This window comes from Heloderma suspectum, chromosome 2 (genome assembly GCF_057233095.1).
Source record: "Heloderma suspectum isolate Gila_16-S chromosome 2, 16-S_ref, whole genome shotgun sequence".
Classification (NCBI taxonomy): Eukaryota; Metazoa; Chordata; class Lepidosauria; order Squamata; family Helodermatidae; genus Heloderma; species Heloderma suspectum.
In genome coordinates this window covers 174,342,811-174,360,614 of record NC_139459.1, presented here as the reverse complement: position 1 = coordinate 174,360,614, position 17,804 = coordinate 174,342,811, and the positions used below count along the sequence as shown (strand labels likewise).

The window sequence follows — 17,804 nt, the reverse complement described above, 5'->3', positions numbered from 1 at the left end:
CTTCCTGTCCTGCGCTCTCTCCCGGACCGTGTTCAAGTTCATATTCATTGCAATTATATAACTTTAAAAACATCTACTATGGTTTTATTTTTACATTTAAACAAAAGCAAGGGAAGAAGGGTTTTTATATACCCAACATGGCCTTGTAGGCCCAACCATACTATTCTATGATTCTATGGGCTTTAAAACACTTGGTAGCAGCAGCCAAGGCTTCCTTTTTAAACTGCACTATTTGCACACCAATTTTATGTACACAGCAATTCCCTGTGGCTGTTTCATATAAATATTAGATGTAGGTTTGAGCCTCATGCTTGTGGGGGTGGTAGAAATTTAAATAGAACCATAACAAGACCCCAGTTACATTTTTCAAAGGATTGCACACCCTAAGGCAGGGGTGGGCAACTTGTGGCCCTCTAGATGTTTTGGTCTACAGCTCTCATCATCCTTCATCATTGGCTATGCTGGCTAGGGTTGATGGGAGCTGTAGGCCAAAACATCTGGAGGGCCACAAGTTGCCCACCCCTGATTTAAGGCAACATAACACATTTCAGGGGAAATGCCCTATTCTGTACAATTTGGGATGGAGATTTCCATCAAATGGAAGCTTTTCCTTGGCTTTTTAGATGTTTCCCCACCCAACAGGTACACACCAAAGTTTCGACAGACATATGCAGGTGGATATCATTTATTTAAAAACTTGTCACATATCAATTTACAAACAAGTGAGCAGTATTCAAGTCATTTGCTGGGAAATGTGTGGGTCCTGGGTTGTGGGGATGAGCTGGAGTACTATTTACAAGAACATCTGTCCTAAGGGCAGGAGGCAGATCCCAGCTTTGAAGATATTCAGAGACACGGTTCTGTTATTTTGTTCATGGTGGATTTTGTGCTACAGGCACAACTGGCTGTCTAAGCATCCCAAAAGAGCTTGAAAAAAGGAATTGGAATTGTGGAGAGGAAAAGAAAGCCCACAAAAACCAAATGGCAAGGTCAAAGCCTTTCCCTGCTATATGCCTCCAATACACCATTACCATCCTATCTCTATCAGTTCCTTGGGAACAGAACCCAGGTGTGCCTCTCTTTTGGTCTATCTCTGAATAGCATCTGCTCAGTTCAGCTGTTAGCTTTTGCCCCAGCCCAGGCCAGCCATAGGCCACTTGCCTGAAGTAAAAGGCCACAAGGTGACCAGCTGAATCTCCACTGGCATAGGGATAGAGCCATGTCCTTAACCATTATGATGCTGCACTGCGTTCTGTTCCCTAGCTTAAGATCACATTGATCTTAAGACTAGAAGAGAGACAGAATGCCCCCTGTGCAGCCTCCATAATGCAGCTCTGTGTTCAAACAAAGCAGCGCTATGAATGTTAGACATATGGCTCCCTCTTGTAGCCAGTGAGGTCATAGCCCCAGGTCTAGAAGGGAGACAGAGCACTGTGCTGTTTAATACACTGTGATGGCTGTCTTACACAGATAGCCCTACCCTGTGCACATTTACTTAGAAGTAAAACCTACTGGAGTCAAAGATGCTTACTCCCAGGTAAGTGTGGATAGGATTGCAACCTTAACCTTCGAGCTATGAACTCTTAAGAGCGGAGAACTGCCACCATAAGTTATGCTCTTTCCCCGTCCCTTGTTCTATTTAAAGTCAGAAGAAGGAGGGAACCTCTGGCACCACCTAGTGGAGTTGTGGGGGGGGGGATGACAGTTGAGAAGGACTTAGACAAGGGCACAGGAAGTAGCTAACCAATCCATGAAGGGCTACAATACTGCCCCAAAGGAATGATCATCCATTCTGACCCAATGGGTGGTGATCAGTGCTTCTTGAATTTGCCAGCATCCATTATCCTCTGGGAAGTGCTAAGATGCTTCCAGGCATCTAAGATGAGGACAAAGGGAATAACAATCCATAAAGCATTCATGAAGACAAAATAAAACCAGAAGTAGATTGGGTGCCACATCTCACTATGGCTGAAGCCATCACGGTACTCCGTGTAGAAGTAGAGAACATCTCCATACAGCTGGCCTACACATACAGGTAGAGAGACAAGACCAGTTAGCTAGACAAAAATAATTCACTAGAGCAGCCTTCCCCACATGGATGCCCTCCAGATGTTTTGGACCATAACTCCCAGCATTCCTGACCATTGGCCGTGCTGGCTGGGGCTGATGGGAGTTAAAGTTCAAAACATCTGGAGGGGACTAGGATTGGGAACCACCGATAACAAGCCAAGAAGGAAATGCAATTAAGGGTGTGTGTGTGTGTGTGTTTGTGTGAGAGAGAGAGAGAGAGAGAGAGTGTGAGAGTGAGGGTTGTTGGTGGTGGTAACTTGGAGTAAAAACAAATTGCATTTTAATTTTTTAAAAGGTTTTGTGAACATATAAGACCCCTAACTCATTCTTTTCCACAACACGCATGCTCCCTTTCTACCAAATTATAACACAAACATTGAAATAACTTGATGCAAGAATATTCATGCAATACAGAAGGGAGATACATGAGTGTCTAGGAGAAGACATGCTGTGTAGGATCTAAAGACAGTACAGTATCTAAATACTTCTGGTCAGTCAGGACAAGTGCAAGGGGAAGAAATAATTGAAAAAAAAATGGAGAAGTGCAATCTCAACCCCCCCTTAACCCTCCAACAATTGCCAGCTCTTCTCAACAGTGCCAGAAGTTTTTTTAAAATTTATTATATTTTTTAATTTAAATATTTATATACTACCCTTCATTATCAAATCACAGGGTGGTTTTATTGAGCAATTGCCCTGCCTTGTTCACTAAATTTTACAAGGCATACAGATGTTGTCTTCCATTTGCAACCCTCCCTTTTTCCCCACCACTACTTCTATCATTTTTCTTCCCACAAAGAATAATTAAGGAGTGAAAGATAGAACAGCTGCAGAATGCTTTTTGATTAATAGCATTAGGAACCCTCCGTCTGGAAGCAGCCTGAGCAAATGGTACAGTAAACACAAGAAATTCAAGATTAGAGTTGGAGGGTATGAAACTTCCTGGATCAACACTGATTCACGTTCAGGTGAGGTTTCCCTTGCAGGAAAAGGAGTGAACGATCAAACATGCACAGCCATATTAAAAGTGACAGGATTAAAGCAAGTGCTGGGAGGGGTGTGTGGCTCACCTCAAGGTGACTTCTTAAGCATGCTGTTTGTGTTAAAGATAAACACTGCAATCCCAGGGTTATAGGCAATATTAGTCCTATTTACAGCAGACCCACTGAAATAAATGGGACTTAAGTCAGACTAACATTGGATACAGCCCCTATACATGGCTACGGAGAAGTAAGGCCCACTGAATATAAGGAGACTTACTCCCAGGTAAGTGTGTGTAGGGTTGCAGCCAAAAGTTATTTTTGTGTTGTCTTAGCACATGCTTTCATTGGTATCGGCTTCTAACGTCTAAAATTAATGGGAAATTATCTCTGTGTGACATGGGAAACGGGATGCACAGATGACCTGAACTTCTTGTTTTTCAGACTTGTTTGTGATGCCCAGTGTGCAATTTGGACATTATAAGCCACTGTAAAGAACAGGAAGCACAACTCACCTGTGCTTCCTATCCCTTTCTCTTGTTCCACAATTCCCAAAGCTACTATGAAAGAGAGGGGCAAGCAAGCCGACCCTTTGGGAGACAGATGTGGGGAAGAAGATATTAAAAACAGTATGTTGATGGGGTGCTTATTTGGGGAAAACAAAATGAGGTTTGGTGGAAACAGAAGAGGAAGAAAAGGGGCAGAAACGGGTGGTTGGAAGGCAAGGAGAAATCAAAGAGTGTGGGTTATGGCTGTCAGAAATAGATGGGGCATGTTGCAGCATCTTAAGATATTCTGCTGATGAATATACTTAATATACTTAATAGGCCACATACTTAAATGCACAATGTATTGAGAGCCAACTAATCTGCACACACATCTGACAGAATATGTTCTTGACACAGAATATGACATGGATTTGTCCCTGTGTTTGGCTCGTATACCTACCCAGTGACACTACCAGCTGCAGCACAAACCGGTGGGGCTGCTGCGAAAGAAATGCTAGCACAGTCCAGAGACTTAGGGGCCCCCAGGCACAGGCTGTGATGGTCTCCATGCAAACTGTGAAGTTGTCTGCTCTGCAGAGGCAAAAGTGAGATGAGAATCACTTGCGAGACCAAAAGCATCCCAATGATTTTGCATTTACAGTCAGGGCCAGAAATATTGGAACAAGGATAACTGTTTTGGCAGTTGGCCTCTGTACACCACCACATTGAAGTTGAAAGGAAACACACCCAGATGGGAGCAAAGTCAGTGCTTTCAGCTGTAATTCAAGGGGTTTGACAAAAGTGGGGCACTAACCATTCAGGAAGTACAGCCAGTGGCATACACACACACCCATCATTGGTGGCTCATAAGTAATGGAATGAATGGCTGACAAGCAGCTGCATGGCCAGGTGTGGCCTGTTTCCTGGGTACCCTGTGACCAAGCAAGCAGTTGAAAGGCCTGGAGGTGGTTCTGAGTGTTACATTTTCATTTGGTAGCTGTTCACTGGGACTCCCAACATGAGGTCCAAAGAGGTGTCCATGTGAGTGAGGGAGGCCATCATTAGGCTGAGGAAACAAAATAAACCCATCAGAGAGATAGCAAAACCGGTGGGAGTGGCCAGTACAACAGTTTGGAACATCCTGAAAAAGAAGGTATTAACTGGCAAGCTCAGCAACAGCAAAAGGCCTGGAAGACCACGGAAGACAACTAAAGTGGATGACCGCAGAATTCTGCTCATGGTGAAGAGGAACCCTTTCACAACATCTAGCCAGGTCAAGAACGCTCTTGAGGAGGTAGGCATGTCACTGTCAACATCTACAGTCAAGAGACGGCTTTATGAATGTAAATACAGAGGCTTCACAACAAGGTGCAAACCACTGGTAACGCTCAAGAACAGACAGGCCAGATTAGCCTTTGCCAGCAAACACCTAAAAAAGCCTGCCCAGTTCTGGAATAAGATTCTTTGGACTGATGAAACCAAGATTACCTTGTACCAGAATGATGGGAAGAGAGACAGTGTTATGGCATGGGCATGGATGGCTGCCAATGGAACCGGTCACTGGTGTTTAATAATGGCCTGACTGCTGATAAAAGCAGCAGGATGAATTCTGAAGTGTCTAGGGCTATACTTTCTGCTCAGATTCAGCTGAATGCTGCCAAACTGATAGGACACCGCTTCATATTGCAGATGGATACTGACCCAAAACATACAGCAAAAGCTACTCAAGAGTTTCTCAAGGCAAAGAAGTGGGATGTTCTTCAATGGCCAAGTCAGCCACCTGATCTCAACCCAAGAGAGCATGCTTTTCACTTACTGAAGACAAGACTGAAGGCAGAAAGATCCACAAACAAGCAGCAGCTGAAGGCAGCTGCAGTAAAGGCCTGGCAAAGCATCTCAAGGGAGGAAACTCAGCATTTGGTCATGTCCGTGGGTTCCAGACTTCAGGCAGTCATTTACTGCAAAGGATTTTCATCCAGGTATTAAAGGCGATCCTTCAGTTTGAAATGATGTTGGTTTGTTCCATTACTTATGAGCCCCCAACGATGGGTGTGTGTGTATGCCACTGGCTGTCCTTCCTGAATGGTTGGTGCCCCACTTTTGTCAAACCCCTTGAATTACAGCTGAAAGTCCTGACTTCGCTCCCATCTGGGTGTGTTTCCTTTCAACTTCAATGTGGTGGTGTACGGAGGCCAGCTGCCAAAACAGTTATCCTTGTTCCAATATTTCTGGCCCTGACTGTAGTTTCCTTCCGTCCTCATTAGTTACAGGTTTTTTCCTGTACACCTGCCAACTTATATGCAATACACCTGTTAACGTAGGATAATATTTCAGTGCATTTGATGGAGGGGACATCACACCATGAAAGCTATTATGCCATAATAAATACGTTAGTCTATAGGTTGTTTTTTGCTGCAGCAGACTAACACAGGATCCCTCTGGAAACTTTTAACACAGCGTTCCCCAATGTGGTGCTCTCCAGATGTGTTGCACTACAACTCCCATCAGTCTTAGCCAGTATGGCCAGTGGTCATGGATTATAGGAGCTGTAGTCCAAAATATCTGGAGGGCACCACATCAGGGTAGGCTGTTTGGACACATACTCAGTAGTTGCTAAGCAATGTCCGTCCGTCATCCTACAGGCAGTCAGACTTCATAAAATAACAGTAATTAGGCACCAGCAGTGAATGCATTTGGTAGTCTTAGGCCGTGATTCTCTCCGCACCATATAAATGCTCATTATTATTAGCAATGTGCCCATTTGCTTGACAGGTTGGAGGAGACAAAAAGGGTAAATGTCAATTTAAAGCCTTCATCCAAAGCTCAGCCTGTGCCTTTTCTGTCCAAAGCTCGGATTCTACTTTGAGGGAGGCCCTCTGCCAGCCTACACTCCTTCCCCACAACCCAGTCGCAGCCCTGCCTCTCATCTTCTTTTCAGGACACATAAAATGAAGTACTTTGCTACCACAAGATTTCATTCCATTTATTATATTTCTATACTGAAATTTCTATACCGCGGAGCTGGGGATGAACTGTGCTACCTATGAGGTGGTGGGGGCGGGGAGTGAGGTTTCTGGGAACCGAGCTCAGTGCCCTGGCTCCAAGCTTGGTTCCCAGAAACCGAAAAATCCCATTTTAGACACTGTCTAGCAGCCATAGGATTGCGCCCTAAGATTCTGTTGAGGAATAGAAATCTGCACATTAGAGGTGGGGAAGGCTGGTACAAAGATTGCATTTTATCCACCCCTGTAAATAATCATTTTAGGAAATGGTAAAACAAGAGATAAGTACACTGCAGATATTATTAAAATCTCAGCTGCATTTACATTCTTTTTTTTTTTTCCAGGCCTGTCTGTTCAAAATGTTTCAGTGCTAGACCTTTGCACGACTACATCCTTTTCCATCAGTTCAACACAGACTAAAAACAATCCCTTACCCACCACCTCAAAGGTGACACTCACGTGACATATCTGCTGTCACCTTTGGCGTATTCCTTCCCTATAAGATAGTGAGAAGAGAGAAAACAAGTTAACACATTAATTATAATAAGCAGAGAGATAAAGACTTCCACATGAAATTTTAAATTCGGATGGTGAAGGGTTTGTACATTTCCCTACATTTGTTGTTCTTCTAACTAGCAACCAATATTAACCAATGCTACTTTTACAGAAATAGTAGTTCTAAAAAAGACAGATGTCAGCCTATTGAGAAAGCCAAGTAAAGAGAGCTGTTCATACTCTACACTCAGAAAATCCTAGTTCAATAACAAAGAAAGCCAATTGAAACAAGTTACATATCTGCAGAGGCAATTATTTTACATTTTGTTTGATTTGCTTGTCCCTTTCTAGAGTCTATATATTTTGAAACATACAAGCAAAATGGTCTTTTATGGGTCTGCTACTGATAATGGTATTATCATCATTATTTAACACTTGGAATGAGTAATCCTATGGTCCCTGGGTGAGCATCCCAGGTAGGACGGTGTTCCAACCTCGGGGGAGTCAGAGATCCACTGCCCGCTCCCTTGCAGCCAGCGTGCTGAGAACCATGCAGGCTGCCTCTCTGAGGGTGGAAAATCAACCTCAGAAACGGGGGGCATTGGACTGGACTGGGAAGGGAGACCAGATACGATTTATCCTGAGCCTCCTTCCCTCCCCCTCCGAAGTGCCCTTGCTAGACGGGCTGAAAAATATCTCCAGAATCTCAAGGACTAGAAATTTGGTTCTGTTAAGAACAAAAAGATTCTCAGGAATCTGCAGCAAGTGACAGGCTTTTGTGTAAAATGTCACATATATAGATTTGTTGAAGGCAAAACAATATAATATAATGAATATTTGCCAAGGCAGCAAAGAACAAACACAGACCCCTAGTACCATGGCAACTCCTAGACAGCTTCATCTCCCAATATTAATATTAAATTTATAGCATGCTTAAAAGTTTTCTAGACACAGTATGCAAGGATTAAAACAACAACACTACAGGCCCTGCCCACAGGTATACAACCTTAATAGACACAGTACAAGAGGAAAGGGGGACTTGGAGCACAATCCTGTGCGTGTTAAGACAGAAAAAAGTCCTACAACTCCCAGCATTCCCCAGCCAAGGATTGCACCCTTATTTATTTAAAATATTTCTAGGCCTCTTTTCAGGGCAGGAGTCCTTCGTGGCTTACAACAATAAAATTCATAGAATACAAACGGATGTGGTAATAAAGCAGCAAACATACTGGGATGGAGAGGGAAGGGGAAAACAAACAAATGCAGGCACTAATTCTTTGTCAAGATCCATAAATGTTCCCAGAAGACAGAATTGTGCCACAGAGGGAAACAGTTCTGGGAGAGGAGGAGCCAAAGTAGCAGTTGGTCCCAGCTAAGCAAATGGAGTGGGCTATACTGGACAGCCAGCATGGTGTAGCGGTTAGAGTGTTGGACTGGGACTCAGGAGAACTGGGTTCTATTCCCCACTCAAACATGAAGCTAACTGGGTGACCTTGGGCCAGTCACTGACTCTCAGCTTAACCTACCTCACAGCATTGTGATGATAAAATGGAGAGGACTACGTAAGCCGCTTTGGGTTCTTTGTAAGAGGAAAAAAGGCGAGATATACATGTAACGAATAAATAAATACCGTCCCGGCTCTCTCTTTAATACATCCAGGTGGAAATGGCTGCTAACAGAATACAAGGCTAATAGTGCAATGCTATACATATCTACTCAACAGTAAGTCTCATTGAGTGAGCCTAGGATTGCAGTCTAAATCAATACAAGGGTGTGTGCATGCTGTTATCCTTAGAAAACATAGCTCACAATTAGCTAGTGGACTGTTTAGGCTGCAATCCTATGCACAGTTACATGGGAGTAAATCCCACTGAACACAATGGGACTTATTTCTGAGTAACCATGGACAGGAGATTGCTCAATCTCCTACTTTAAGGCAGCGTACCTATTGCCTACATTGTTATTTATTGAGTGGGGCGGGGAGGGCATGGGAGTCACTCTGCTCCAGTTACTGCGGTTCCCATTCCCCCTTCCAGCTGCTTGTGGATCTCTCTCCCCTCCGGGCATGCTGGCCTTCAAGTCAAAAGCTAGAAAGGCAGTTGCCACTAGCGCTGCACCATGCAAACACATCCAAGCTAGACGACTGGCCTTTTCTCCCTTGTAGCCCAGCAGCCTTCCCCAACCTGGTGCCTTCCAGATGGGCTGGACTACAACTCCCACAATCCCCCAGCCATTATGGGAGCTGTAGCCCAGCCCATCTGGAGGGCACCAGGTTGGGGAAGGCTGGTCTATACGGGGGGGAAAAGGGAGAGAGAAAGCCCCATGCAACGCTTTCATCCCACAATCTGTAGCTCGGTGGTAGAGCACATGTTTTGCAAGCAGGAGGCCTTCAGTTCAATTCCCAGCAACTGCAGGCAGGACTGGGAACACTCCCTGCCGGAAAGCCCCTGCCAGTCAATGTAGGCGCTGTTTGGCCCTCCAGAGGCTGCCGGACTGCAACTCTCTGCAACTGTGCTGGCTAGGCCAGTAACTCTTTAAGGGTGGACAGAGAATGCCACAGGTGCAGTTGTCATAACACAGCTCTGTGTGAACATGGGCAGTGCTACAGCGGCTGCAGATGCCGTTCTATCCCAGCGCCAGTAAGGACTCTCCTGGAAACAAAATAACAATAGTAGCTCCATAGCCTCTCAGGGAGGATCAAGGGATTAAGTGCTCACTGCTAGTGCCACCTCCTGCTCCCGAGGTGGCTGTATAATGGGGGCAAATGGGGCAGTGACTCCCACCCACCCACTTGTGGCACAGAGATCCCCAGAGGAGAGGGAGGTACATTTGCTCCAATGCACAGCACACAGCTGCCGTGTTCCACACACAACCTTCTGTCCTCCTCCAGTACTCTCAGTAGAATACTGAGCCACTGTCCTGCCTTCCACTGTACCGGCCCCTGGGCCCACCACCCATCACTGCCTGCTCTCCCTCTTGTTGCCCATCTGTAAGGGCCCCGTTCCAAGAAGTGCATCCAGCAAACATTGGGAAACTAATCAGCAATAACTCAGGAGCCCCTATTCCCAGTCTCCCCATCTGCCAACCAGCTGCATCACCCTTTCCCAACGCTCAGGATAGAACCCGGAGGTCCTGTATACACTGCCCCCCCCCCCAACACATCTAACTACACCTTACAGAGCTGTGAGAGAAAGGATTGGTCCCCTGGGATTTCCACATGGTACAGGCTAAACCAGCCTTCGATGACACCATGAATGAAGCCACAGATGGCAAACCAGCAGATAGCCAAGGAGCGCCCTGTTCCCAGAGGGGCAGCCGTCCTGCTCCGCCACTGGGCTGCTAGCCACGTCACTATCAAGAGGGCCCCGGAGACGGAGAAGAGGAAAGCCAAAATCTGCCACATGGGCCGGTCGTTTGGGACATAGTGCTGGAGCTCCAGGTTTCGGGGCCAGTAGGGGTGGGGAACAGCAAGGGGCTTTGCTTCTAGTCCCATGGCAGTCTAGACGGAGGAAACCAAGTTGCTGAGGGTGGCGAGGGCTGGATCTCCTACAAGAAAATGAATCACGTTGGTAACGAGCAGAGTCTTAGTTCCCCGCAAAGCGCAAAACATAATGAACGTAGGTGCAAAAGTGACAGTCATCAGAACAAAGGATAAAGCAATCTCAATTTTGGAGAAGCTCTTGGGGGCCGCATTCCAGTGGTGGGTGGGATGGAAGGCAAAGGGCATAGGGCCAAAAAGACAAAAAAAAACCCCAGCATATTGTAGCCTTAGGACGCAATCCTATGCAATGTTTAGACAGAAAAAAGTCCTACAAGTCCCAGCATGCCCCTGGCATGCTGGGAGTTTTAGGACTTTTTTTTCTGTCTAAACCTGCATAAGATTGCACCCTAAGGTTCTTAATGCCAGTAACTAAGCTTTAGGAGAGGCAGTTCAACCTTCTTGAATGGGGAAAAAACTGCACAAAGCCAGGAAACCACAAAGCAAATGGTGGTTGGGGGAAAGGGGAAGGGAGCCAAGATCTGGGAAACCATGGAGGGTTTGGGAATAGGGGTTCCTGAGATTTGGCCCCTGGACCTAATATTCCCAACACCTGGAATGAAGTAATGGGACACACACACTAAAACTAGAACCTTAACCCACATCAGAAGATAACCCCCACCCCCCAAAAAGAGATGCCTATGCGAACAAACCGATTTAACCATTTGCCAGCTACTGGCTTTAAATATATTGATACACACAGCCCTCTTGCTTCCTCTAGAATTGTTGTTGTTCAGTCGTTCAGTCATGTCCAACTCTTCGTGACCCCAAGGACCATAGCACGCCAGGCCTTCCTGTCCTGCGCTCTCTCCCGGAGTGTGCTCAAGTCCATATTCATTGCATCGGTGATGCTATCTAGCCATCTCATCCCCTGCCGTCCCCTTCTCCTTTTGCCTTCAATCTTTCCCAGCATCAGGGTCTTTTCCAGTGACTTTTCTCTTCGCATTAGGTGGCCAAAATATTTGAGCTTCAGCTTCAGTATCTGTCCTTCCAATGAACAGTCAGGGTTGATTTCCTTTAGGATTGACTGATTTGACCTCCTTGCAGTCCAGGGGACTCGTAAGAGTCTTCTCCAGCACCACAGTTCGAAAGCATCGATTCTTCAGCACTCAGCCTTCCTTATAGTCCAGCTTTCACAGCCATACATTGCTACTGGGAAAACCACAGCTTTGATTATATGAACCTTTGTCAGCAAGGTGATGTCTCTGCTTCTTACTATGCTGTCTAGGTTGGCCATAGCTTTCCTCCCAAGGAGCAAGCGTCTTTTAATTTCATGGCTACAGTCACCGTCTGCGGTGATCTTGGAGCCCAAGAAAATAAAATCTGTCACTGCTTCCATTTCTTCCCCTTCTATATGCCAGGAAGTGATGGGGCCAGATGCCATGATCTTCGTTTTTTTAATGTTGAGTTTCAAACCAGCTTTTGCACTCTCCACTTTCACCCTCAACAAGAGGCTCTTTAGATCCTCTTTGCTTTCTGCCATTAGGGTGGTATCGTCTGCGTATCGGAGGTTGTTGATAATTCTCCCGGCAATCTTAATTCCGACCTGTGATTCATCCAACCCGGCGTTTCTCGTGATGTACTCTGCATATAAATTAAATAAGCAAGGCGACAATATACAGCCTTGTCGTACTCCTTTCCCAATTTGGAACCAATCGGTTGTTCCATGTCCGGTTCTTACTGTTGCTTCTTGACCCTCGTACAGGTTTCTCAGGAGACAGGTAAGGTGGTCTGGTACTCCCATCTGTTTCAGAATTTGCCACAGTTTGTTGTGATCCACACAATCAAAGGCTTTAGCATAGTCAATGAAGCAGAAATACACTTTTTTTGGAATTCTCTTGCTTTCTCCATGATCCAGCGAATGTTGGTGATTTCATCTCTAGTTCCTCTGCCTCTTCGAAACCCAGCTTGTACTTCCGGTAGTTCTCAGTTCACATACTGCTGAAGCCTAGCTTGTAGGATTTTGAGCATCACCTTGCTGGCATGTGAAATGAGCGCAATTGTACGGTAGTTTGAACACTCTTTGGCATTGCCCTTCTTTGGAACTGGAATGTAAACTGTCCTTTTCCAGTCTTGTGGCCACTGTTGAGTGTTCCAAATGTGTTGGCATATTGAGTGCAGCACTTTAACAGCATCATCTTTTAGGATTTTAAATAGCTCAGCTGGAATACTGTCATCTCCGCTAGCTTTGCTGTTAGTAATGCTTCCTAAGGCTCACTTGACTTCACTCTCTACGATGTCCGGCTCAAGTTCAGTGAGCGCACTGTCATGACTATCAGGGACATTAAGATCTTTCCTGTATAGTTCTTCTGTGTATTCTTTCCACTTCTTCTTAATCTCATCTGCTTCTGTTAGGTCCCTGCCTTCTTTGTCCTTTATCATGCCCGTCTTTGCACAAAATGTTCCCTTGAGATCTCCGATTTTCTTGAAAAGATCTCTAGTCTTTCCCATTCTATTGTTTTCCTCGATTTCTTTGCATTGTTCATTTAAGAAGGCCTTCTTGTCTCTCCTTGCTATTCTCTGGAACTCTGCATTCAGTTGGGTATATCTTCCCCTTTCTCCCTTGCTTTTCGCTTCCCTTCTTTCCTCAGCTCCTTGTAAAGCCTCATCAGACAGCCACTTGGCTTTCTTGCATTTCATTTTCTTTGGGATGGATTGAGTTGCTGCCTCCTGAACAATGTTATGGACCTCTGTCCATACTTCCTCAGGCACTCTGTCTATCAGGTCTAATCCCTTAAATCTATTCCTCACCTCCACTGTATATTCATAAGGGATATGATTTAGGTCATACCTGAATGGTTTAGTGGTTTTCCCTACGTTCTTCAAGGAGAAGAACGTAGGGAAAACCTCTAGAATAGTATTCTAGAATATCCTCCCCTTAAAATCCTTTTGTTTCTTATCCTCTCCATTGGATGAGTGAATTAGAAGATCACTTAGAGGCAGGGGTGGGGAACGTGTGGTCCTCCAGATCTTGTTGGACTGCAACTTTCATCAGCCCTAGCCAGCAGAGCCAATGGTGAAGGACAAGGAGAGCTGCAACATCTGGAGGGCCACACGTTCCCCTCTGTAACTTAGAGGAAGCAGGAAATGGCCTCCTGATTCCTTCACAGGATTCTCCCATCTCACACAGAGCACTATATAGTCAACCGTACTACACCTTAAATGGCAGCATAGAGAAACTTCCTCTGCATATCTGAGAGGACAGTCAGACTGGACCTCACTCTACATCACAGGGATGGGGAACATGTGGCCTTCCAGCTGTTGTCGGACTGGAACTCCTATCATCCCCCACTGTTGGCTATGCTGGCTAGGGCTGATGAGAGCTGTAGGCCAAAACATCTGGAGGGTCACAAGTTGCCTACCCCTGATTTAAGGCAACTTGCAATGCATTTCAGGGAAAATGCACCAAATGCACCATTCTACAGAATTTGGAGTGAAGAAATGGATGGGAGCATGGAGAAGCGTGCTGCCAAAATAATGCTTCTTTTGTGCTGAAGTGCAGAAAAAGGCAACTAAAATGATCGAGGGGCTGGATCATCTGCCCTATGAGAGAAGGTTACAACAGCTGGGATTGTTTAGCTTGGAAAAAAGGAGGGTAAGGGGAGACATGATAGAGGTCTACAGAACTATGCATGGTGTGGAGAATGGAGAGGAAGACATTTTTCATCCCTCTCAAAATACTAGAACCCGGGGTCATCCTATGCAGCTGATTGGTGGGAGATTCAGGAGAGATCAAAGGAAGGACTTCTTCAGACAGCGCATAGTTAAACTACGGAATTCACTACCACAGGATGTAGTGATGGCCACCAATATCGATGGGTTTAAAAGGGGGCTGGAGAAATCCCTGGAGGAAAAGGCTATCAATGGCTACTAGACCTGATGGCTATGTGCTACCACCAGTACCAGAGGCAGTGAGCCTATGTGCACCAGTTGCTGGGGAACATGGGTGGGAGGGTGCTGTTGCATTCCTACCCTGCTTGTGGGTTCCCAGTCAACAGCTGGCTGGCCACTGTGTGACCAGAATGCTGGACCAAATGGGTCTGATCCAGCATAGCTCTTCTTACGTTCTTAAGCATTCACCAGGAGGCCATTTCCTGCTTCCTCTAAGTTACAGAGGGGAACATGTGGCTCTCCAGATATTTTTGGACTGAATCCTCCAGTGTTGGCTATGCCGGCTAGAGCTGATGGAAATTGCAACCCCGCGTTATCTGGAAGGCCACATGTTCCCCACCACAGATTTTGTGTGTGTGTGCGCCTCTATCCATTTGTCTATGGCAGTTTTACAGACCTCAGTCATGACCTCTCCCCACCCACCCTGCCCCACAACAGCAACTTACAGTGCAACCCTATAGATGTCTACTCAGAAGTAAGCTCCTTTTAGTTCGGTGGGCCTTACTCCCAGGTAAGTGTATATAAGATGGCAGCCTGTCACCTTCCCTCCCCCCACCCAAAACGAAAAAAGCCACAATTGCTTTAGCCTTTCTTCATATGGAAGGTGTTCTCTATTACTTTAGCTGCTGCTTCCTGGACCTTTCCCCAGCTCTACAATACTTTTTCCGAGATGGGGTGACCAGAACAGTACATAGGACTCCAAATACGACTCGACCATATGTGGGAATGCTGGCTCTGGATTTCAAACCCGATAGCAAGTCGGCAGAAATTTGGGCCATTGAGTTGCGTCCAGTATTGGTTGAACTTAAGAGCCATTCATTTCAGCGGGTCTACTCTGAAATGGACTAACTTTGCATGTAACGCTAAGTCTCTCCCAGCACCCAGCAGCACAATGACAGGAACTCTGCAAACATAGTAACAAAGAAGTGTGCTGCTAGGCAGGTACAAAGTGCATTTCCCACCTCCACCACAATCCGAGATCAGGGAGGAGATGCCATCGCAAGGCATAGCATTCAGGCAATTTTCAACCCTAGCACCTCCCTTGTTGCCCCCCCAATTTTCTCTGCCCCCCATTTTTTCCAAACCAATAATTAAAAAACAGTTTACAATTTTGTCTTTAAAAGGCCTGCAAACCAGATGAACTGCTCGCCGCTAGTTAAGAGCCTGCTTCAAGCCTTACCTGCTGAAGGGGCTCTCAACACCTTCTGCAGGACCTTCCGCCCTTGCCAACTTCTGCCCTTATTTAAATCGCACCACCGCAGCCAATAGAGCTCCCCCTTTGTAGGTTGATGAGCAGACATCTCAGCCGATCATCTTACACCAAGACAGAGTGGGCGCACATCTTGTCTTTTGCTTCCACCTCGCCTCCAATGAGAACGTAAGCTCTGACGTCACGGAGTATCCCGGCAAAATGATTGGCTGAAGAGTCGCTGAGGCGATATGGGTTCACATGCTAATATACATGTTGTTTCCTCTAAGACTGCAGGGACAGGCGTGCAAGTAATGCCACGGTTGTGCGCTGCCCGGCAGCTTCTGGGTTTGAGCTTTCTTATGAGCCTTTGCTCGGGGCAAACGCGCGTTTGTATGCCAGTCACATGGACACTGGATTTGGGCTGTGAGGGGGTGATTTAAGCAGATTGACCATTACTGCAGCTCCTCTGTGTTTTGCCTGGGACTGTGACCAGCCTCCACCAGAAAGTGGCAGGGGAGTCACAAAGCCAGTTTATGTGGGGAGGTGTGCCTCCTACGTCCTTCTCTGGTTGGGTTTGCCTGTTCAGAACATTTCAGAGTGGTCATGTATCAAGAGGCAATCTTCGAACAATTCGCAGCCAGCGAGAGACGTCTGAAGATCCTCGGGCGTAAACTGTTAAAATTCCTTTGTCAAGTCCAAGACTTTCGGCCAAGTATTGCCTTAAGACAAAGCCACAGCGATAGGCCGATTCACAGACACAAGAAGAGCCATGCTGGATCAGGCCAAAGGTCCATCTAGTCCAGCATTCTGCTCACAAAGTGGCCAACCAGCAGTCTGTAGGAAACCCACAAGTAGGGCATGAGCCCAGTAGCATCCTCCGGCTCACGTTCCCTAGCAACTGGTATACAGAGGCATAATGCCCCTGACAGCAAAACACATAATATCAATGCATAGATTAAATGCAGGAATTTCTGTAAAATCCATATATGAGGTAGCAGATCGTTTGTAGTAGTATTTATTCAGACATTTATGCAGATTTTAAAAAATATTCATTTTAACTTTAAAAAAACATTTAAAAGTATTTCAGTGGTAAGGCTGTATCTCCTTTCGTTGGTTCTGAAACTCTGAGTGCTTCCAGATGGATTAGAAGGCATTGTGTCACTATTCTGTCTTTTCTTCCTTAACACATTTTTGGCAGTAAGAAAAAAAAAACCCAACAGAAGTGGTGGGAAAACATGGGAAGATTACAAGTGGAAGACAGCCTTGTCTAGACCACCCATAAAGTTCTGTGAAAGAAGCAAAGTGAGAGGGGGAGGTAAAAGCCTTATTTGGAAGCCTCCTCTCTCTCTCCCATCCAAGGAAAGCCCTCTTCCTGCAAGCTCATCAGTTCCTGCTTTCTCCCAGGTCACCATATGCAGCCATTTACTTAAAACAGTGGTAGGCAGATTTCAAGCTTGTAGGGTCTACTTTGTGTTTTATTAGAGCCCCAGAATCTACCAACCAGAGCAGGTGCAAAAGACATACGCTTAGAATTAAAGAATTCTGAGCCCAGGAATGTGTTTTGAGTGACAGACTGAAGGGAGCTCACAGCCTTTCCACTCAAAAATCCACTCCTGGTTACCCCAAGTGTTCATATTGCCCTTTGGTCTGATTTCAGTAGTATCATAGGTGGGGGCAGAGGTAACATTTTGCGGCTGCTATGGTAAAACAACTGGAAGTCAGAAATTCTTGCCCATCTATTGCAAATAACTCGGTCATCTACTAGTAGATTCGGATCTACCTTCTGTGCACATCCGACTTGCCTTTTACGCCAGTGCTCCCACCCAATCAGCGTCGTCGTCTCTGACCTACCAATTTTATAGCAATTTAGGGCGGAATTCTATGCATGTTTAGACAGAAAAAAAGGCCTACAACTCCCAGCATCCCTCTAGCTAGCCACGCTGATAAGGGCATGCTGAGCATTGTAGCACTTCTTTCTGTCTAAAGGTGCATAGGATTATGCCTTTAACTGCCGAGACTTCTCCGAAACGCTCATGGGAATTGTTGTTTAGTAAGGAATACTGCAAGGCAGTTTTGTATCATGTCCCGCCATTGAGAGCAGATTAAAAAAAAAAAAATTTGTGCTGTTGCTTCGCAGGCCGCTGTGGC

The 17,804-nt window shown here is 45.8% G+C and overlaps 1 protein-coding gene across 1 annotated transcript; it reads right to left on the bottom strand.

The window, feature by feature from the left end:
* Positions 1 to 668: 668 nt before the first annotated feature.
* Positions 669 to 15,836, bottom strand: EBP (EBP cholestenol delta-isomerase). Its single transcript, XM_084836217.1, has 5 exons — positions 15,645 to 15,836; positions 10,213 to 10,581; positions 7,000 to 7,036; positions 3,999 to 4,129; positions 669 to 2,023 (listed from the first exon to the last, which is right to left on the bottom strand). The coding sequence occupies exons 2-5, from the start codon at positions 10,526 to 10,528 to the stop codon at positions 1,812 to 1,814; spliced, it is 696 nt and encodes a 231-aa protein (XP_084692343.1). The 5' UTR covers positions 10,529 to 10,581; positions 15,645 to 15,836; the 3' UTR covers positions 669 to 1,811.
* Positions 15,837 to 17,804: the final 1,968 nt, after the last annotated feature.